This window comes from Micropterus salmoides, unplaced genomic scaffold (assembly GCF_014851395.1).
Source record: "Micropterus salmoides isolate LMB-PRFRI ecotype aquatic unplaced genomic scaffold, ASM1485139v1 Ms_hic_scaffold_7, whole genome shotgun sequence".
Taxonomy (NCBI): domain Eukaryota; kingdom Metazoa; phylum Chordata; class Actinopteri; order Centrarchiformes; family Centrarchidae; genus Micropterus; species Micropterus salmoides.
Window position 1 is genome coordinate 23,185,023 of NW_024044459.1, and position 23,715 is coordinate 23,208,737.

The 23,715-nt window shown below is 38.4% G+C and overlaps 1 protein-coding gene across 5 annotated transcripts in view; it reads left to right on the forward strand.

The window, feature by feature from the left end:
• Positions 1-17,504, forward strand: part of pdlim5a (PDZ and LIM domain 5a) — a 71,682-nt gene extending 54,178 nt beyond the window's left edge. For all 5 annotated transcript variants that reach the window (XM_038704163.1, XM_038704164.1, XM_038704166.1 and 2 more), the window contains 6 exons: positions 8,031-8,113; positions 12,651-12,852; positions 14,610-14,790; positions 16,266-16,386; positions 16,742-16,857; positions 17,309-17,504. In XM_038704163.1, the coding sequence (XP_038560091.1) occupies positions 8,031-8,113; positions 12,651-12,852; positions 14,610-14,790; positions 16,266-16,386; positions 16,742-16,857; positions 17,309-17,398 (793 nt within the window). In that variant the 3' untranslated portion in view covers positions 17,399-17,504. The remainder of the gene's footprint in view (positions 1-8,030; positions 8,114-12,650; positions 12,853-14,609; positions 14,791-16,265; positions 16,387-16,741; positions 16,858-17,308) is intronic.
• Positions 17,505-23,715: the final 6,211 nt, after the last annotated feature.

Sequence of the window (23,715 nt, forward strand, 5' to 3'; positions counted from 1 at the left end):
CTTTACATTTGTTTCATCCCTATGTTTACTTTGAAAATGGTTTCTTCTTTGTAGATTTTAATAGTGTTGCCTTTTGAAAATAGCTGGACTTCTAGTGGCTGAAATTTCTCTTCTGTGTTTTGAGTTTGAGAAGATATTATTCTATGTTGCAGCTAATAAAGTGATTACGTTTTTTCTTGTTTCCTTTTCTCTCTGTCTCTGTTGTCTCAGTCCTTCCTTTCTCCCCTACTACTCATGTTAAACAGTCCCATGACACAGCACTTTTAAATAAAACAACACTCACATAAAAGCCTTTAATTTAATCACAGGAAATAACGGACCACTTCTAGTCTGTTGTTTGCAAACATGTGCAAAGTTAAAAGCTGACGTTTAACACTCTGCTTTCACATAAGTTCATTTACTGATAATTTTTACACCTCCGCTATAACAAACTTCTTCTTCCATCTAAATTGTTTATATAAAATGAATCAAAGGCTCAACATATCTGTTATGTGCCAGTGACAGGTCTCCAACGCATCAATCCTCTGACCAAGTAAAGGTTCCGAGCTCAGCTTTCAGTGGACTGAATGATGCAGAAGCCAGACCCACATCTGATCACATGATCACACACCAACCACAACCACAGACGGCAGGCTCATCAGACATTTAGCAATTGCCAGAGGAGGATGCTACGATCCCCAACTATGTCCTCATTTCCAAATCTGGCAGACTCTTTTAAACTTTAACATCAAGAGAACATTGTGTCATCTACAGCAGCCCATCACACAATCACCATCCCAGTGCCATATTCAAGTTCTCTCTCATGTTTTGCCAAATACACCCAACCCATTTATGTAACATGAACTATCTGTCAGCTTCAATACTGGTACCTTTAACTTGCGCTGGTTCAACCCCAAAGCCAGATAACATAATCTCATACCCAAAGGCCAAATGGTGAAGTGTTTTTTCTAGCCGACATCCCACACAACATCCTGTTTATACCTACACTCCAGCTTCTTGTTTACCTGTTTTTATAGTGTATTAACTTCTCAATGACTATACTTGGCACATGGTGGTGACTCCTCATTAGTTCAAAACGAAGCACCAGAGGCTTCATCTGATCCTGTCCCTTTCCAAAGACCAGCTGCTTCAAACAGTACAGTTATTGTGTTATAAAGCTTTCAACGGCTCTCAGCTGAAAGGTTAAGATGTTTTATGAAAGCTCACAGTATCACCCTAAAATGCAAAAAAAAAAAAAACAGGTCCAAAAAAGGCTGACACTATAATCAAAATAATCATTTCCTTTACTGTTTTGCTTCGGTCCAGCAATTCCTGGGTAGCACCACTAGAGGACAGCACAGACTCAGAAAAGAAAGAGTCAGATGACAGTCATGATGGTGATGACCACAAATACTACAGAGTCCCTAAACTCAGTTTGACCTTTCTCATCAACACAGGTGCTGAAAGTCCAATACTTGATGAACATGAAGTAAACTTTCAGTGACAGGTTATTAAATTGCTTCAACTATCTGTCCAATCTGTGATGTCTGTCCTGTCTACATGTCCTTTCTCTGTCCTTTCAGTTTCCCAGTCCAAGGCAATACTCATCTATCTCATATGTCAGCATGTCATCATGTACTTTCTACCAAACCAGTCAGGTACAGTGTTTTTTACTAAAATGTTGCTACTACAAATGAGTTCACCTTGCATTCCCTATAGCAACAATGCCAAGCAGCCACACTTACTAAAACAATCTTGTTTTTATTTTTTCAGTATTTTCGGTGGAGACATTTTATATCACTTTGGTCTTTTTCTGTTGTCTTACTGTATGGTGTATGGGTATATACATTTGGGTGTGTGTATTTGTAAACAGGAGAGAGCTCCTGTCAAGTCCTCTGGACTTCCTGCCCAGAGCAGCTCCCTGCCCCCTCCTCTCACTCCCAGTTCCCCCAGACAGCCCACACAAAACAAAAACGCTGAGCACCCTAGTCCAGTGCAGGCAAGGTAAATAGAATGTGCCTTTTTATTTTTTACCTTATTTATAACTTCTCACAATTGACAACTTGGTTCTATCATGATTTCCCTTCCATCTTCTGCCTCCGCTATTCCTCAATATATGTCATCACCTTGTCAGAACAACTTATCAGAGCAGTCCTGGGCCTCCTCAGAAGGCAGTGTCTCAGTCCTTATTGGACGCCTTGCTCATCAATCCAATCACTCAAGCTCCGCCACTGTACTTGAGGAAGAAGAAGAAGAAGAAGCATCATAGCATCAGTGAGCTGCACCTGCCCAAGAACAAGAGGTAGACAGGGCAGACCTGGACAAAACTTGCTTTGTATACTGTATAAATTAAAGTGTTTTAAGTTGAATAGGATTCAAAACAATCAATATTTAGCTTATTAGCATTCTTCATATTGTTATTATTTTTGGTGGCAATAATATAATGATCTACTTAATTATCTACTTAATTCAAATAATGTGATATGAAATGTGTGGAGACTCATTCACTGCGTATATAAATGTGATGCATGCGGTTTCACAATAATAGCACTCATCAACTAATTTTGTGACAACACAAACTAGCAAACCCACAAGGAAGACTTTAAGATAGAAAATGTTGTTATATGTTCTATGTGTATGTATGTATATACATACACACACACACACACACATATATATATATATATATATATATATATATATATATATATATATATATATATATATATATATACACACCACATGGTGTAAACAGCCTTTGAGTCCACTGATTATGCCATTCATGGCATTGAATAAGCTGTGTTTGGTCAGACCATGCCAGCACCAAAAGACACAGTCCATATGTCTCTGTGGTGACAACTCATACCAACTATGACATTCTGTGGTCACTGTAAAACTACTTGGCAGCATCTCACAGAGATCAGTCATTGGCTAGTGGACACAACTGTACACATTTAAACCGTGAAGTATGAAAAGTGTGTGTGTGTGTGTGTGAGTGAGTGAGTTTGAGTGAGTGTCTGTAAATGCACACGCGTGGATGGTATAGTGTGTGTGCAGACTGAATGTGATCCAAACAATATCAGAGTGCTGAATTATAGACCATCTGTTGTGTGGTGGAGAGTGCTGCTGGACAGCAGTCAGCTATGTTAATGGACCATTTGTTCAATGTTCAAACAAAACCAACACATTTATGAGATGCATAATGCAAGTTCTTGTTGGAGTTACAGTACACAAGGGGTTACTTTACATATGTAAACAGTTGGAGGACTGAAATGTACCCTTTTTCCTCATTATCGCTTAATACAAGCAAACAAGACATCTCATTATTAGGCAGCATACAGTGCTGAAAAGAGAGATAAGATAAACGCAGGAACAATGACAGAGATGCAGAGCGAGGTCACCAACAGGTGGAGGATACATAAGTATAAAGTTCATGGTTGCACTGTATTCATGTAAAAAAGTAGAATAATAAAAAGAAAGACAGCTGCAAAAGAAATAAATATATTCAACTCTCCCTCCTTCCTCCCATCCCTCTTTAATTATCCTTTCAGTTAACAATGTGGCCCAGTACGTCCAGATGGTCAGCACTCTAACCGGCTACTATTGAATCAAAACAGCGGTGAATCCATTAATCAACCAATCACAGTCTTGCAGAATACAATTAAGTTCCCATGTAATTGGCCTGATTGGTGGAGAATATTAACGAGCTGTGCTGTAATTGGCTCTAACGAATGAAGGACTGGGGAATATCTTATTTCCTGCTCTACTTGTCACCTGTTGTTAGGCAATTACCATAGTTAATGTGAATGAATGTTGTGAGCTTGTTTGCCCAGATAATTGAAATAGATGGCCCTACAGCCTTTAATCTCACAGAGGGTAATAGCTTAATGGCATGGTGAGGATGGGGTCTTTCCTGTTCTTTACAGGACCATTCTGCTTAATAAGTTGACACCACATGGTGTTCTTGTTTCTATTTCAATGTACAGAAAAAAGATTCAGTTTGGTTAATTAGCCAGAAACGTTACTTATTTACTTGCTTAAATCAACAATTTTCCTAACTTTATGGTTCCTCATAGTTGTGGTTCGCCAACCTGCAGGTCAGAACCCCCCAAGCGGTCCAAAGAGAAATGTGAGGGGGATGCAACCTGATGAAACGTAGAAGAAAGAAAAAAAATTAGTTACACAAAATAAAGTTTACATTTTTTTACTTTTCTTTAATTTTTCTTTTGAAATAGTGGACACCTTCACAATCTGTGGGGCGTCCTGGTGTCATGCCGACCATGTAATCACACAGACCACAGTTTGACGAGGGACTTTGCATGTCATCTCTCCTTTCTCTTTTCCTATTGTCTAAAGTCCGCTATCAAAAAACCTCCTACTTTTGTCCACGGTTGGCCATAATGGATTTCTAGTAGGTATTTTTAAGAGGGCCCAAACTGAAAACACTGAGAATTAATCACTTATAGCATTTAACTGCTCATAGTGGTGGGGGGACGAAGCATTCACAAAGAGAGCTGGAAAATCAGCTGTGACTTGTGAAGTTAATCCCACCTGATTGATAACATTATAATTTTTGGATACTCATTTCACTTACATGCAGTTATATTGGAGCAAATTAAAGTACATTAAATACATTACAAAACTGTACACCATAGTAAACATGTAAATAGGGTCTAATGCATAATAATAATAATAATAATAATAATAATAAGAGGAAGAGGAAGAACAATACATTTTATTTATAGAGCACTTTTCAAGGTACTCAAAGAAACTTTAAATACAAAAATGGCAATGGAATTTCAGCTAGCTGGCACTGTTGCCCTGCTGTCTGCACTTGTTCAGTTTTGTCTCTGCCTAGATGTAAGAAGTTAGTGTGCGTCATATCCACTGGCTCCTGCTGTCAGACACATGGGGTACAAACCGATAAGCAGATAATGAGAATGAAGAGAGATGCTCTGCAGTCTGACAGTCTCTTTCCTATAGAGAGTACTTAGATTAGGACTGTATCGGCTAAAGGCTGATTAGCTGGAATCAATGCTAACACAGCAGTCCGCTGGGTGCATTTATCACAATCCTTGTCATTGCACTTATTGTAGAACAGTGTGTATATTAATCAGATGGCTTTTCTAACCATTTATCCATTCAATGGAGATTCACGTTGAGTGTCATCTTCCTTGTATTTGACAATAACAACTACTAAGTGTTACATGTAAATGTGGCAAGGGTGGGAATGCCTTTTTTGACACCCATCTACCTATCTCTGTCACTTTGTGTTTATGTATTGGTCTCTAAGCCTTATTCCTTATTTATGTGATATTTTTTCTTCTCACACCAAAGGGTGTCTTGGCATCAGTCTGCCACAGAAGAGGGTGACCCTCTCTTTTCATCTCCCATCAATGCTGTCTATGTATTTAGGTAAATTTAAAGACTCCTCCCTTCTTCTTGTGTGTTGTACATTTGACCACATGTCCTACAATTACTAGTACACAGTTACATTCATTCAGAAAATTTTTAGAAATTTTAGAGCTATTCCTGGGTGGTAAACCATGTTTACCAAGGTAAACCCCCCTGTTCTGTTGGGACCATTTGATGTTGCGGATGTCACAAGTGTTGAAATTAAGTGTGTGCACAAGAAATATCATGGCAGAGGTGCACAGAGCATCTACTGAGGTGACTCCAACACAACACAAGTTCGACATTCTTCCTCTATCTTTCTTTCGGTCTATCTCTGCCTGTCAATTCACCTCTCGTAGTCTCTCTTAGTCTGACTCTATCTCTCTCTCTCAGTTCTTCACTTTCACTATTTTTCACTCACACAAAATATCCAGGCACAACTCAATGTAACTATGACTGCAGTTGCCATAACACTTGTCTCCCATGAGTCCCTTAACAGCCTGGCGCAAGGGGAAGACAGCAGTGAAGTTGGCACTGGCTACAACTATGCATTATGGGTGTAATACGTCTAGGGACAGAGTGTCGGCCCACCCAAGCTCCTCAGCTGGTGCACATACTGAAAAGACATGCGCGCACACACACACACACACACACACACACACACACACACATACACACATACCCATAGAGAGGTTATTCATTTTGCATCATTTTAAAAGGTAGTGGCAGGTTTGAGGCCCCGGGGCCACATTTGATTGAAAAGCAGAGGCACTGTGCTCCCTTCCTCCAAGATAGCTGGAAAAGCTCTGGAATCTTTCTGTAAGACAGGAAGCTAACCAGAAAATTAGTTTTAAAGCTTTCAAACCAAAGCTGCAAAAACAATTTGGATTCTGTCAAAATATCTTCATTCCAATGAAAACCACAAAACCTTTCTTAACATATGTATTGCCAAATGTGTTTGTGTTTTTTATGTATTATCTGAGTGATGACAGTAATAATGGCTCTTCGTGTTCATGATTTCAGATGTTTAATGGCCAGTTATAATTAATAGACAATCAATCAATACAAACCCAAATGAAATAACTAAAGTTGGCTTAATGGAGAAGTGTAAAAAATCTCCCAGAAACATATTTCGCAGAGAAAGAAAAAAGATGTTGCCCTACATGTACAGTAAACCCGCCACAATGTTTTTCCTGATAAGAGCATTGCGCTATAAAAAAAAGTCCTTAACAAGTAGGGAAAAGTGTGCATCACGAGGGAGTATTTTTCTCAGAAACACATGTTTTGTCCTGCAAGAGAATGTTTTGACCTGAGAGAGAATGTGTGACCTCAAAAAGAATATATCGCCCTCCGAAAAAATTCGTTGCCTCAGTATTCAAAACAGTGACACGGATATTACGTGTTTGTATGTATGTTTATATTTCTTTAGAGACAAAATGTGTCACCCTGTCCCACAGCGCTGTTAACTGGAAATGAACTGAACACCTATCAGAGTACTACACTGGGCTCAGCTCGTGCATTTTGTGTAGAGAGCTGAGAAATACCCCTGGTCCTGTGAAGTCATATTCTCTATTTCGTCACTTGAATTAATGTTCGGGCATCGTTTTATGTGATCACCACAAACTTTTACTGCAGAGTCTCTTAAAATTACTCAGCCTTTGACCCAAATGTGAAATATAGTTTTATTTCTTGGGGCCAATTAAAATTGACTGCCAATGCCACCATGGGGACCCATTCAGTTTGTCTCTTCACAACCTAAATGAAGTGGTCAGAACCATACGTTGTGCATTCAGCGGGGACATTAGAAATTTAAAGGGAGATGACAACATGTTTACCTGGAAATACAATAGTTGTATAACGTGAAACGAACATGGTCAAACTGTGTACTGTACCATAAGCACTTAGTCTCCCCTCCATCATTAGTACTGGTAGCCTGGCATCTGTCTGCAGTACATCTGGAATGGGCACTTTTGTTCATTACACCATGCTATATTTCACTCCACTGGAGTAAATTACTCTCTGTTACATCATTTGAATTGAAATTCTGGCATTGGTTTTGAATGGGTGTGCTATATCATTAGTTAGCTGTGCAGACCTACTGGTCTCCTATCCATCATCAGGCTGGTGCCCTGGACTCTGTTCTGCTGTGAAAGTGGCACATGGGCACCATTTTTGTGCGCACTGTACTCACAAGTAGGACGTGCACCGTGACATTGAGTACTGTACTGTTTTGGCTGTAGATGTGTGCTGTGTTTTGGTTGGTACCATATTTGTCTCTGCTCTGTCAGCAGGTAGGTGATCTGGAATCTGTCTTACTCTCTTGACAGGAACTTGAAAACTTAGACTGTGCTAGTGGTTTTTTTTCCCTGTTGTGAGCTATGAGTACAGTGGGCTCTTAAATGTATTTTGCTGGGGATGACATCTTAATAAATAACCTAGAATCTAATACACATAGGTATACAGTACACACAGAAACAGAATCACCCAGAATCTCTTGCTGTGTGACCCATCACTCTGAATGAATGGGAAGCAAATAGTAACTATGTATTTTGCAATTTAAGCAATGCTAATTGAGTTCATTCAACATTATAAAACATTACAAAACATATTAATTGATTTACATATGATTTGTGTTTCCATTGTGTCTCTCCGCACAGTGAGGAGGGAGAGGAGCCAGAACTCAACAGCCATGAGTCTGCAGTTGTCAAGACGATGATCAAAGGGCCTGCTGCAAACCAGGGTAAAAAACTGTGTGTGTGTGTGTGTGTGTGTGTGTGTGTGTGTGTGTGTGTGTGTGTGTGTTCTCTCCTGTCCACTTGTGATAACAGCACACCAAAATGATTTTTCATTTACTTTTTCACACATTCACAATGAGCACTAGTTATTGCCAGCTGTAATTTTTCCACCCTGTATAAAATATAATTTATGGACGTGGGACCAAGCCACAATTGGCATGTCTCCTATTAACTGACTGAAATAACATTTGCTCCTTTGTGAACACACATTAAAGAATACAGTATATGTACATAATACATGGGTTTCAGGGACTAAAATACATTTTTGTTTACCCAGCCAAATGCTGCATAAAATCTGTGGAATAGTACATTACTGCCTAAATCTGCTGCCAATTCCAACAAAAGGATATCTGTATGCCTGTGTGTGAGTTGCTTTTGCTACAGGCATGTTGCAGTATTTTTTCACCAAAGTAACAAGAGGAATATAATCAGGCTAACGTGCTCGAACTGTTTTCATGTGTCACAGCTAATGCATGCATATTCAAAATGTAGTGTCCGTTAAATAGGTGCCAAAATTTAGAAATTGTATTGAATTGAACTAAATCTTTTTTTATGTATTTTGATTGATTAATATGTCCCCCCCTACAGTTAAAACATGTAAATCTGATTTACTGCTGTTGGATTGAATGTTGGCAAGGGGATAGAGGCTTATTTTCCATGGTTTAAGCGTGACACATGTTGTGAAATAGGTCATTGCAGACTTTCTGTTTCTTTTCTCGTCTTTTTCCTCTGTGGAAGCCCATTAAGCTTTGCCTGTGGCGCCTTGCTCATTCACACGTGCAGTAGTTCTACTCTGCTCGAAAGATAATATTTACTGAAGGGACCTGTCAGGAGTTATGGATAAAGTTTTAAAGGCAAGCCACAGAGCTGCAGTATAACGCCCGTACTCCATCTGCACTCGGCCCATTCATTCTGAGATTAACTGTCTTATGGGTATTATTCTGTTTATCTTATATACCAAAAAAAAGAATATATATCTGCTCTGTTTATATGTGAATTTTTATTCATGAAATAGCTAGCTTATTCTTCAACTTATTCAGTGAGCACAAGTCGCCTCCTCTCCTCCCAATTCTATCCCTGATGTAACAGCCACTCAACACAAATCGTAAATGTAGTCACTTACCTGGGGACCCAGACTCATGAAAATATACTACCAGCTGTATAGTGCCCTAGCAGCAGTGACCCATTTTGAATCCCGAGCTGTAGTTAAGGAACCCAGGCCTTCAGCCACTGCCTGGATGCAAATGCCCATTGTAAAACAAATTGGCATAGTGTTAAATTGTGAAAACACACACACACAGACACACACAAACACACACACCCACACACACACACACACACACACACACACACTAATGCTGTCGACCGTATCCTTCACATTCCTGCTCCCCTTCATTCCTAAAGCAGCTTCACCTTCAACATACAACCCTATGAAGTGCATACTGGTGTGATTAATGGCAGCTTTGCTAATGGTTTGAAACATCAAACTGGGTGATTTGACCTAAAACTGTCTTTTCCTTACATTTAAGAAATTAAGGAACCACAGAATATGCAGTCAATTTACCCATTTCTAAAATGCTAAGTTTTTCTTTACGTACAAGCAAGTCCAATACCAAAACTATGGATGTTATTTACAAATGCTAGCACAAAACATGTCAGAAATGAAGACATTATTTTCAAAACCTTAAATAATTTACAAAGCCTTAAATAATGTACAAAGCATCGACTTCTGCTACAGTGGCTCAAAATCTATATTGAAACAGCTGCATTTCTGAATAAACATATGATTGAGAAATGGCTGATTTTTTTGGAATTTAGGTAAAATAGATCAACCACAGCTAATTCCAATTTCAAGTTGAGTTGCGTTGAGTTTGTCCAATGTGGATACAGCACACAGAAGAGGAGAGAAAGAAAGTATAATGTCCGAAAAAGGGAGAAGAATAGTTGGGCCAGGGAGAAGAAGGGGGCCAGCGAGAGGAGTAGCTGAACCAGTAAGTGTTTCTATCCAGGTGCATAGCCAGAGATGATATTAGAGAGATTACCTAAACTTAAGATACTTTATTGAAAGTCTTAACACAGCAACACATATCTCACACAATTAGCCAAATAGTACATTTTCTGCTCAAAACCACATTTTGTTCTTACTCTACATTTCAAAATGCAAAAAAAAAAAATTATCTACATACACTAACTCTATCAAAACACAGCAAACCTGACTCGAAATCAAATCATTCTGTCAAAACACTAGCGCATTTTCTTTCCAAGAGGCAGATCAGTCAATCATAGAACAAGGCCTTTCTAAACACAAGCAGTTGATGGCATTACAAAAACTGCATTACTTTTCATGTTACAGTTCTACTGCATACAGTAGACAATGTGAAATCCATTGCATATTGTAATTCAGTTTTCTTTTACTGTAAACCACCCTACATTTCTGGCTTCACTGTGTGCATTTTTGGTAACAAACTATGTAAAAGTGAATGAGTCATCTTTACTTTATAGAATGTACAGTAGGAAAAAATGTAAGTAACAGAATTACAGAATTAGATATATTATATAATATTTATTGTCACTTGTACCTCTTACTGTATTGATGCTTAATTGATGCTTGTTTGTTGTTCCTCAAATGTGAAAGCGTGAGCAAATGGAAATGTAAATTCACAATTACATTGAAACAAGAAAATGCACAGAAGGGAAAGAAACAAAAAAGCACTGTCCTGTTCTAATCCATATGATCTTCAGAATTTTGCTACATGTTCTCATGCATATCACATCTAATGTCATCTCTCGCTATGTACCTGGATAGAAACACTTACCCTGGTTCAGCTACTCCTCTCCATGGCCCTCTTCCTCTCCCTGGCCCAACTATTCCTCTGCTCCTCCGTGTGTCCCCTTTTTACTGCATTGTGTATGTAATTGAAAGAACTTCGACACCTGCCTATGTCTCTGGTTGAGATTGGAATTAGCTGTGGTTGATCTATTTTGCCCAAATTAAAATAAATCAGCTATTTCTCAATGTCTCAATGATATGTTCATTCAGAAATGCTCATCAGCTGTTTCAATATAGATTTTGAGCTGCTATTGTGGCAGAACTTCTTCTGCTACAGGCTTTATATATTATTTAAGGTTTTGGCATGATGTCTTCATTTCTGACATGTGACATGTGCTCTTCCTCATCCTCCTCTTCTTTCTTCACCTCCTTGTCCATGCCGTCCTCTTCCTCCTCTAATTCTCACACCTCTAAAGCCTCCACTGTAGGCCAAACCAAATGTTTACCTGTGGCCTATTTACATGTAGTGCCCAAGCTCTGATTGGTATGTGAACTAAAAATCAAAAAGTGTTTTCACATGTGTCGTTGTGTATATCTAATTCTGTAATTCTGTTACTTAAAGTTTTGCAAAAATTGTTTTATAAAATTACAAAGTAAGTGTAAAGCAGAGAACGTACATTCAGTTTGGCACACTAAATTATTTGGCTACACGTGTTAATGGTTGCAGAAAAAGCTCTTCAAGAATGACTCTAAGTGTAAGCATTCAGAAAAAAACTGTAAAAGACTTTCTAGAGTTTTGCAAGAACTGTTTGCTTTTGCAAGAGATGTGTAGTTTTTTTGTTTTTTTGGTGTGAGGTTTTGTGGTTAGTGTGTAGAGCTTTTCAATAATAGCCAATAGTTTAAGAAAATATTGATAAAGCAATCAGAAAAAACTGTAAGGAAATGATCATAGTGATAGCAAAATGTACTGAAACAAATCTTTCTGCATGTTTTTTTTGTACTCACTCTTTGTCAATGTCAGATGTACTTACAGTGGTGAAAAAAATGTCTTTTGATGATCTGTTGTGTTTGTTTTTTGACATATTACTGGTTTTAACAGTATTATACAGACAGAAAAAACTGTAAATGTAAACCCAGCCCTATTCCTCGCCCAAACAGACACACTTAAACATGACATGTTATGGTAAAGCCAAGCTCCAAAAGTTGCCCTTGCCTCACCGTGCACATACATACAAAAACATCTCCATCCACAGGGTGGAGATCAAAGGCCAAGCTACATGTTTAGCCAGGTGTCTGGGTTTTAGCAGAGGAAATGTCTTGGTGGTCTGTGTGTGTATGTGTGTGTGTGTGTGTGCGTATTCTGTCATGTGTATGCATGCACACATGTGCACATGTGCCATAGGAATGTGTCGAACGTGGAGTGAAAGATTCTGTGCAGATTGATGTGGTGAATCCAAGGCTATGACAACATTAGTCGGCCACCTGCGTGCACCGCCATGACACCTGCTGGGTGTATAGACGAAGAGGGTAGAGGTCAAATAACTTACACACCTGGGAAGAAAAACTCAGACAACACATGCACGCACATCCTTTGTCATGCCATATGTGCTCACTTTTTTGTTTTCCATTTGTTCCTCTTTCCTTTTACCAAATCTGTCTCTCTATTTCTTAATCAATACTTCCTTTTATCTTCCTTTCTTTATCTCCAACAGGCCACGGTTCACGGACTGGATTGATCACCCCATCTTTTGGTATGAGGGGTAATGGAAGTGCCAGTGTCCCAAGGGGTCCTGTCCCAGCCCGACCTGTACCTCAGCCCCACCCTAAAGATGAGGACACCCTGGTGCAGATGGCAGAACACATCCCTGCTGGGACTCGTACGCCCATGTGTGCCCACTGTAACATGGTCATCAGGTGAGGGGCATATACTATATATATACTTTTTATTAACCAGGCTACCCAAATAACAGAGAATTGTATATAATGATCAATGTACATTGCAAATATAATTCCTGGTAGCAATCTGCAGTAGGGATATATTATCAATGAAGAATCTATGAGCTCTGTCATCAGAAAGCAAAGTGGCTGTTGGGCCCATTTAGAGTTAAAATTGTGAAAGAAAACAGTGGACATGCATGCAGGCGGACGTGGCTGCACATCCATTTGTACTCAAGCGAAGTAAGATGGGAAAGGAAAATATGTCCATGTCTTAATTATTCAGTCCCAGTTAGGCACTTAAAATAATTAACATGAAACCACCTCGAGTAAATAATCTGTGTATAAAACTGTAGAGCTACAAAGATCTGACTGTAGTGTAGATAAGGGTAACACATTTGTACTAAAAACATTTAAACACAGCGTTTGTCACTGTATTACCATTTTGTAAGTCCAGCCAGAGTTGCATATAAGGGCACATCCCTATGGGCTCTCTACCTCTTCCTTTTTCCTGTCTACATCTCTTTTTCCAGGTAGCTGACTGGCCCTAACCCGAGTGTTATCTCCCAAAATGTGTCACCTTACATTACATGTCGCTAAGGATAGGGTAGCTCACATGCTAATGTCTGCCAAGCTCAGAACACTATCAGAATAAGCTCAGATAAGCACAGCTATTGTGTGGAGTAAATTAGTCTCCGTTGTTTTCCCACTTTACCTAATCATCAGAGGGGACAGTGCCAGGGTGCTGTCTGAGTGGATGCAGAGGTGATGGTCGCTGTAACTCCTTTAGTGACACATAGGCTTTTTTAGCTGTGTTTCTTATTTCTAAAGCAACACTGAGTGACCTGGAATATGGAAAGATAGAAATTTGATAATCTATTAATTATTTGCATTCGTAAAGAACGAGCTTTGGGCCTCATGCAACAACCACCTGTACCAACAGATTTGTTCTTAAGTGGCTTGTACGAGTGATTTACACAAACTTATATAGAATTTTCTCAATTTACAAGTGGTCCAGACCTGTCGTAGGAGACATGAGCAATTTGTCTGCTGTTTGTCTGCTGCTAAGTTTTTCACTAATGGATTGTATATTATAATTTTTAAGCAATTTTGAGATAGAAAATCCTATATAAATTACAGTTAATAATGTTGACATCATCCTGTTTGACTCTGCGATTTGCATTATAATATAACTGTAAATGTATTCATATTGCCTAATGATATCATCATTCATTTAAATTGGCTATTTATGCTACAATATCAAAACTACTTAAAGTATGCACTAATTGAAGGTTAATTTGTCTCTGTATAGAATTAGGTCAACTGGAAATGTAATTTTTTGGATTGCCCCCACATACAATCATCCACAAACATTGTCCATAAACTTTCTTTATTATTAGTCTTAACTGTGAAACATTATGACCAATGTACTGTACACTGTATAAATATCATATTAGAATGAACTAGATGAAATCAGAGGTAAATCACAGTATTCAGTTACCAAGAGACAACTTGTAGAAGTTACTCAAATTGTCAATCATTCATTTATTCATTTGTGGATTGTGTATTTGCCTTTCAGAAGCTGTTTGTCGTATCAGCAGTACTGCAGATCTGTGTGGTACTTTGCAGAAATACTTTGCTGGGTTCATGTTTGCAAATGACGTATTTTGTTACTTCGGGTAAAATCAAAAGTTGATTTCCAACCATCATATTATCTCTGCTTCTCTTTTTTTCAGGGGGCCATTTTTGGTAGCAATGGGGAAATCATGGCACAAAGAGGAATTTAACTGTGTCCACTGCCGTTCATCACTGGCAGATACAGGCTTTGTGGAAGAACAGGGATCTGTCTACTGTGAACACTGCTACGAAGAGTTCTTCGCTCCAACATGCAGTCGCTGTCAGGCAAAGATATTGGGGGTGAGTTGGTGTGAAGTAAAATGGAGCAGTAGTGTCTGTGTGTGCTGAGGTGAAGGCCCAGTAGCACTGCACTTAGCAAATTGTTGTTTGGCTGCTCTTGTCTGATGGTTATTCAGCAGAATGTAGGCCTACTGCTACAGTAGAGATTCATTAATTTTGAGCATTTTCTGCAGTGCAAAAGACTAAAGATGAACAAACTAAAGCAGACTAAAGCATCAATGTTTGCCATTTGTCTGAAGATTTTAAGTCGGTACCTTTCACTTACTGTGCAGCTGACCTTGACATTGTGTGTGGCTGTTGATTTAAAACTCCACCACCTGTTGTTTGGAGCCCAAAACTGAACTGCAAACCTGTCAGACCAATCTGAGTTTATTTGCTTTATGTTTTTATGTTCTTCTGTTTTTCTGGCTCTTGATGATTGTAATTGAACATCCTTCTTCTCATTGAGAGTTAAACTAGAGGTTGACCCAACATTTAAACTTAAAATTTAACTGATGTTTCTGCACACAAGCCTTAACCAAAACATTATTTCTCAACGTACATAGCTTATGCAGTAGCACTATGGATACAGTTAAATTCTAAAGCTGCCAGGACTGGATAAATGTCAAGTAAACTCAAATTATCGTGGCCACTCTCCATTCTTGCACTTGTTTATTTTCTTAGTAAAGAGATACTGTTATCAAATTGAGACCAAATAATATAGTGACATAAAATGTACTGGTGTAGACATAATCAAAGGGTCACTTCTCAAAAGATTGCTGCATTTCAGCCAAACTGTAGTCCCAACTACACAGGATAAATGTATAGAGGCCCAATGTGGGAAAGCTAATGAGTGACCACCATTAATATTCAGGAATGCTGTATATGTTCAGGTGTTAAGAGAATTAGGCTTAGAGGCCTGGAGGCTGCAGGTGTAGCATGAACCCAGAGTGTCAGAAAGTTGAGATCTCTGCTCTCGTAACAGCTCTGACATTCATCCCTCACGTGTTCTAACCTCTTTAGCCTCAATCCCTTTCAACCCTTTATTTCTCACACATCTTCAACCAGCTTACCGCTTCTTATTAACCGGTTTTCTCACTCCTTCTCCTCTAATCCTTCATCTTACTCCGGCCCACCAAACTTTTCCGTTGATTCCCTGTCCTGTCTTGTTCTCACAGTTTAAGGGTGGGAAAAAAAGCAGTTTGTCTATTTTAAGCTGGGTCATGTGGCCCCACAAGAAAAAATACTTAGTGTGACATGAGAAACGGATGTAAAGAGCTATGGATTTACTGACACACGTAAAACAGATACATTGATTTTAGCTGACAAATTACATGTACTGCAGTGTTATAAATAATGACCCAACTTCTTCTTCACTTTCACTTTCTGGTAAAGTGGATCTAACTTTCCGGTTACTGTGGCCGAAACACACACAGAGACCAGTGCTCCTAATGAACTGTGTGATGCCACCAACTAACCACATTGTTTGCACTTAGGAGGTGATAAACGCCCTCAAACAGACGTGGCATGTCTACTGCTTCCTGTGTGCTTGCTGTCAGCGGCCAATCAAAAACAACACCTTCCACCTGGAAGATGGAGAACCATACTGTGAACAAGGTGAGTGATGATGTCTCTGAACAATGTGCTGATTGGACACATTGACCATGCTGGTAGGGTTGATGAATGATGTCTCAGACTAGAAGGCACAACAGTCAGTGAATGGAAAGACACAAGTGGCTATCTTTTATGAAGTGACTTTTATTTAGGTTTAAACAATGAAGGGAAAAAAATCTGGCTTTGAGTTTTATTTAAACCTTGCAGTACAAGCACTTTGTTCTCTGTGGCTCACTGTTTATCTACCACTGACCATTGTGATCTCTGTGGAGACTACTACAGTTTGATTGGGTCTTGCCATTGTGATTGTAAACTATGGGTTGTTCACTTCGTGCCATGCTGCCTTGTCTACAAAAAGACTTCTACAGTTTGTTTGGGACTGGCTGCCATGGCTGTGAGTTCCCCGTTGAGGCTGGAGACAAGTTCCTGGAGGCCCTTGGTTACACCTGGCATGACACCTGCTTTGTTTGTGCTGTAAGTGAAGGCTTCACAATCACAGTCATTGTCACAGTTTAATCAATTGAGGGACTCCTATCCGTCTGACCCGCATGCCTTTCAGCTCTGAGGAGAAAAAATGAGCTCCCAGATTACATAGACACAAACATTCAAACTCCAATTAAACCCATATGTGTTATCTTTTCTGAATATATCATTGCCAATTTCTGGTCTAAGTGTATGTTATATTGCAGAAATAGTCACTGATACAGGTTTTATTCATTCTTTTTAAAAATAGTGTAACTGTTACACAGTCAGTAGCAGATTCAGAGAATTAATTAAATGTAATAGATATACCTATTTCTAAGGAGATAATGAATTATATCAATGAGGAGTTTTAAAGTATTCTGGAAAACTTTACTTAAGTATCTAACCTTTCTCTCTGTGTGTGTGTGTGTGTGTGTGTGTATCTTTTTGCGCTTTTCTTCAGGTGTGCTGCACCACTCTGGAAGGCCAGACCTTCTTCTCCAAAAAAGACAAACCTCTTTGCAAGAAACATGCTCACACACTGAAGATATGAATATTGTACTTTCCTCACAATTTTCTAGCCATACATTCTCTCTTGTTTGGGGGGTGGGAATGCCTCTTCATAGTACTGTAGTTAGTTCCCACAACAATAAAACTCACACAATTCAACTCACACAAACATAGCAGTGGCTCTTGCAGTTCAGAATTACAGAAACACTGCTATGTGTTAAATACACTTATTCTTGTCCCGGATCCACTATAAAACATTCATTATTTTCTTTTGACACCTGCTTTCTGCTATAAGCACTAAAACAGACTGTAGTAAAGGATCACTGTTTTTACCAATTTTTAACAAAAGATACTCTGAAAGAAGCACATCAGTTATAACGGATTTTAATTTTAATTTTATTTGCCCCTGCATCCCGAAGTAGAACAGTTTTACTGCCAAATGGTGCAGTGTATGTGTACTACTATTAGTAAATCACCAAATTCGCATTTAATATTACATATGATTTTGTGATCCTAATCTTTATTTATAATTTAAACTTTAATCTTAACATTTGCCATTGTAAGTCACTATACAAAGTGGCTAACCTCTTAAATCCCTCAACACTTAGACTGTACCAGAAATATGGGAAAATTTATAGTCATACTCATACTATATGAATTATTTTTGTTAGTCTTTGTGTTGTTTTAATGAAGTTTAAAAAGAGAATATTAGCCATCCGATTTCCTGTGTTAAACTGTGTTGTACATATGTGTCAAAACCATATTATAGACAGAAATTGAAAAATCAGAATCTGCATCAACACATTTCCAGAATATGCTTGTGCAAGTTGTTTTAATACAAGTAAGCTGGATGTCTGGGGTGGTGGTGAAAGCTGTTGCCTTTGATCTGTGCTTAAACATATCTGAACTTTTTTCTTTATTTTTTAAATGAATTCTACGTGTTTTATTTTCCATTTGTTGTGCAATACTGGTAACATTGGCAAAAATCTTACTAGTTTCAAAACAAAAGGTCACATTCAGTAATATGAATTTAGAACAGTGAGGCACTTGAGAAAGATAGACAACGAGAAAGAGAAATGGTCTTGATTTTATGGAGGACAGAATTGGCTCTGAATATAAATTAAATAAATACATATAAACACAAATACAAATAAATACAAAGCATAATATAAATCCCATATAAAGTATATTTATGTATTTCTCCTTACTATTATAGACTGCCATATCTTGACAATTGCATAGTACTGGCAGAAATATGTTTTCTATACTAAGTGCCATATAGTTTCCTGAATCTTATTTATATTTTTATTTATTTTGTTTCATTATTATACATATTTATATTATAATAATTGCATTCATTTCTGGTCGATTCAGTCCTCCATATGCTTCATTAAAGTGAGCAGCTCTTTCTGGCTTTCCTGCAGGAAAATATGATCAAACATGGATACTAAAATATTTTATTTTGTTTATAGAGGATAGAAATGTCTTATCTGACAATATGTATTTAACTGTTTGGGTAACTGGTTTTTGCTTTTCAGGACTCGGTGCAGGGAGTGGATCGGGAGTAGTTTCTTCTGTGTTTTTAGAATCTCACTTGATTGTCCACTAATTGTAACCTAATTGTCCCAACATGCTGATTTGACGATATTTTCTTTTCAGTATGGCTGAGGTGTACATATGGTATATTTTGTTTTGTTTTCCAAACACCGGAATAAATGCCAACAAAACTCAGTCATTAATTTCACATAATAATTATAAAAGAAAGCTGCTGTTTTTACTTTTTGGGACAAAATTGGGTTAATACAAACAAAACTACAATACATACAATATATATATATATATATATATATATATATATGTATGTATGTATTGTACACTACAATAAAATTACACTACAAAAAACTACAATAAAATTGATCTGAGTTGTCTAATAAATGGTGTGCTTTTAAAGAAATATCCTGTGTTTCCTTATGTTTGCTTCCTGTCAGTGTAATACTAAACTTCCTGTATTATTGCTTGAGAAACCATCTGTTAGTATAGAGGAGTCGGGCATAATAAGTGTGAAATGCAGATTTCAACACACTGTGCTGCACTGTGCTGAGAAAGGTCAAAGGAGACACCAATAGAAAGAAACAGAGAGGTGAAGTGGATACTGTGAGAGAGGAGAACATGAATATGTGAGTTACCCCATGGCAGTAACAACCTATGAAAACCATAATGTAGCTATTTGGGTCAAACATTTCTTTTTATCTCACCTTTTGCACATCTTTCACAAAAAGGGGTGGCATGCATTACAGTTTTTCACAATTGCTAAGACACATTTCTGGAAACCATTTTCTCAAAACTTTAAACACAAAACCCAGTCTTTAAACTACATTCACAAAACCCCTTGACTCTTCTGGCAAAATCAAACAATCACCTCAAAACCGTGTGATCTGTGCTCAAAATCAAACAATGCTTTCAAAACATATACACAGCCAGTCAATATGTAAAACACTACAGAGCATTCTTTAGACACAAAAAATTGAGTCCAAGGCATGTAGTTACAGAAAATGTTTTTTTGCATATAGGAAACACATTTTCCAATTTTTAAAAAGTACTGTATACTGTAAGTACTGCAAGTAATAAAGTATTGAATATCTGTATATTCAGCACTTGCTTAAAAGTACAGTATAGTAAGCACAAATAACAAAAAAAACTCTAAATGAAAAGCCTATTACACTTAAAAATGTTGTGCAGCCGCAAAATCAAAGTCATTGAGAGATTCATTCTGCCTCAGCATCACGTCTTTGTGCTGGGTTCGGCCAAATCACATGCAACCTTGTCCCTTGCCAAGTAGGAAAACCCTCTGGTGTGCTGGATGCAGCCTTACAGCAACAACACTCCACACCTATCTCACCACAGGCCAGTTCCATTGCCTGTAAGAGATTTTCTTTAGTACAGTTTTTTATAACTGCTTACACACACAAAACTGTCTCCTTTTTTCAAAACTCTACAAATAATTGCCAAAACTGCTCACACAAAATGCAGAACGCCTCATATGTCCTTCAAAATGAAACACTGCTTTCAAAATGCCATAAACACATCCTAAAATGAAGCATGAACACATTTTTCATAATACTAAATTATAATGTCTATGAAGCCAAGTCCAGTTGCTCTTGACTTTAACCTTCGTTGGATAACTAAATTATAATATACAATATACAATGCACACACTGTTGTTCTAAATCTAAAGCTCTTTTGTCTTTCATAGGCTTATGTGTACATTTCCATACATTGTTCTAGAGTGAAAGTAATCTGCTGAGAGGTGCTGAAAAGAACACTGTAAACACCAATGCAGTGTTGAAACAGAAAATATTTACTTGGCAAAACATAACTGTTTTAACAACAGCAAGGTGTTGTACACAGTAGCATATAAGAAACGAAAAACCATAAACATATATAACCCAAAAGTATCCTTTTTAGAATGAAGAACAAATTGGTGTGTGTGTGTAAACATTTCCACTCTGTAGAGAATTCAACAGTGTGAGGGTGTGCAATTTAGTTACTGTAAAAAATGCACAAAATATTGTAGTACAGCATGACAACCAACCTCATTCATACAATGCAGTGCAGTGAATGGATGGCTTAGAGCTACAGATGTTGCAGTAAAATATATATTTTACAGTACAATACTGTAAGACTGAAACAGTCATTAGATAGCTGCAACCTGTTCTAATTTCTGAAAACACAACCAATCAAAATGCTACACTTCTTCACCAGGTCACACACCCACTCCTCGGATGTGCTTAACTGATGTTTGTAGTGTTTTGAGAAAAGAGTTTGCTGTTTTTCCATTTGAGGAGAATCAGTTGTCAAGTGAGCCGTTTGGACAAAGACAATGTGATATGAGGGGCAGCTGGATGGGGCTAAGGCATGTGTTCGGACAAAGACAGTGTGATATGGGGGGCAGCTGGATGGGGCTAAGGCACGCATCAGGCTGGATCGCCCTCCAGTTGTCACATGTTGTATCGCTGTATTTAACATGACAATAGTTTACACATCTGATTCGGATATTCAACATTTATATGGTGTTTCACATAACACTCGTTGTTATGTGACACACCATAAATGTGTACTTTCCTATCAAATTAGAGTGAAAAGTCAGGAATGTATTTCCAAAGATACATTTGACAACCACAAAAAAATGTATTAAATAATAATTGGGTTCCCTGCTGGGATAAGTAGTACTGTATTTGATAGGCTAACTAAAAAACAATAATCCTTCTATTCTAACCAGGGGTGGAAATTAACTTTTTGGCTCACCTGCCAAAGTGGCTGGTAGATGATATTATTAACTACTTAAGACATAACAGTAAATGTTTTCATGGGGTAATCTGCCGGTTCGCTGCACTGTATGAAAGGTATATAACAGGAAAGGGGGGTCTGATTTTATCCGCCTCTGAGCTTGGAAAGTAGGTGACAGGGACGAGAGTGAGAGACCGGACGATCTGTGTGAAAAGCCACAGTCGTTGTGCTGGTTTTGTGTTACACGTAAGTCTATTTACACGCCGCTGGTTCCGGTAAAGCGGGACGCTACTTTAGTTCAGTATGAAGATGCGAATGCGACATATATGCAGATATTCTTTCAGCTTGATCTCCATATGAAATCAGCTTCACTCTCACTCTCCCCTCTTTCCCTCCGACTCTTGTCCATTCTCTTAACGCCCACCCCTTTACAAATCTAGCCAATCAAACACAAGTAACATGAATTGAACATGTAATGTTGCCCCCTCAGGTGGGAGGCCGGTGTTAATTTCCATCCCTGATTCTAACCAGCAGACAAGGCCCACTGGATTTTTGCCCATCCTGTGCTTTGACTTCTAGGTTACTAGTGAATTTATTATTATTAGTTTAGAGGCATTTTTAGTTGTTTATTATTTATTAGACACCTACTTGAAGAGTGGCTTGTGGGATCCATTTAGAGCATGACTCCACTCAAGTGCTTTTCTCCAGCTAATGCGCAGCTTTCAGCATGGCATGAATAACTCCTCATACAGCTGAGTGAATTTTAGAGGTTTTCATGTGAGAGACCAATGTGTGCCCCGTTGCGTGTGTGTGTGTGAGAGTAGGGAGAGAGAGAGAAAGAGAGAGAGAGAGAGAGTAGTAAAGGGAGAGTGGGAGAAAAGCTACAACTCTCTCCAGGAAACAGACTAACTCACATCTGTACTCGGAGTACTGAGTGCTGCCACTTTTCCTCTGCGAAATAAGAAAACAAGAAAGTATCCAAAGGTGAGTAAAGTTGAAGTGATTGCGGGTAAAACAGTTTTTAGCATACTATTGCGTCTCCAATGTCTGTTTTTTTTACTCGCAATTGCTTGCAATCACCATGGAAAGTTTGACAGGCGTTGCTCTATTTGTTTGCTAGGTGTTGACAGTCTGCTGCACGTGCAGGTTGACTTGTTTATTGGCTGGAGGCTTAGTTCACTGCGTGGATATTGCATCATTTGTAGTGATGGGTGTTTGAATAGCTAGTTAGCTTTTTTTTCGGGTGGGTGGGTGGGGGGTAACAGATGTCTAATCTGTCTTTGTGTGTAAAAGTGTCTGTTTAGGTACCAGGGTAACAAACTCTTGTCTGTATTTATCTGCATAGGAGGAATGGTAATAATAATATTAATACTTGGACAAAATGGCAGCAGCAACTGCAGACCCAAAACTAAATACATCAACACTGATGTTCAGAAAACAGGCACACATAATGAATGAGAGAATGTGAATTTTTCATCTGACCAGTTTTTGTAGATATTACACATAATTGGTGTAAAACATCATAATAACTGCTGGATTTTTACTCAAGTATAGTTGTGGGAGCACAGGCACACCTACCCCCATAGCTGATTGTGTTTATTTCCTGGAATGTGTTCCAAACTTGCACATGAAATGTATTTGTTTGATACTTTTAATGAATTCTGTAAAAACAAGAACACTGGCTCCTCCTGTAATCCTATATTCACAGCAGTTTTACAGTCACTTTACTCACTGTCCTCAAACATTGAAAACCCCTTCTCTCTGGATTCTCTGTTGGAGGAAAAGGTATACGTATTCTAGTAGTATGTAGTATGACCTGCCTTTAATTTTTGAGGCTCTGTGAAGTGAGCCCCCTTTTTCAAGGGCTTGGAAAGCAGGGGAAAAAAATAAAATGAACCTCAATACAGCCTCCAGCACTGAATAACCTACAGCCCAGCATTCCCCATAGATCCCCCTTACACACCCACCCACACACACACACACACCCCCACACACGCACACACACACACACACACACACACAGGCATGCACACAGGCATGCACACAGTACTCTCCCTCCGAGTCTAGTAACCA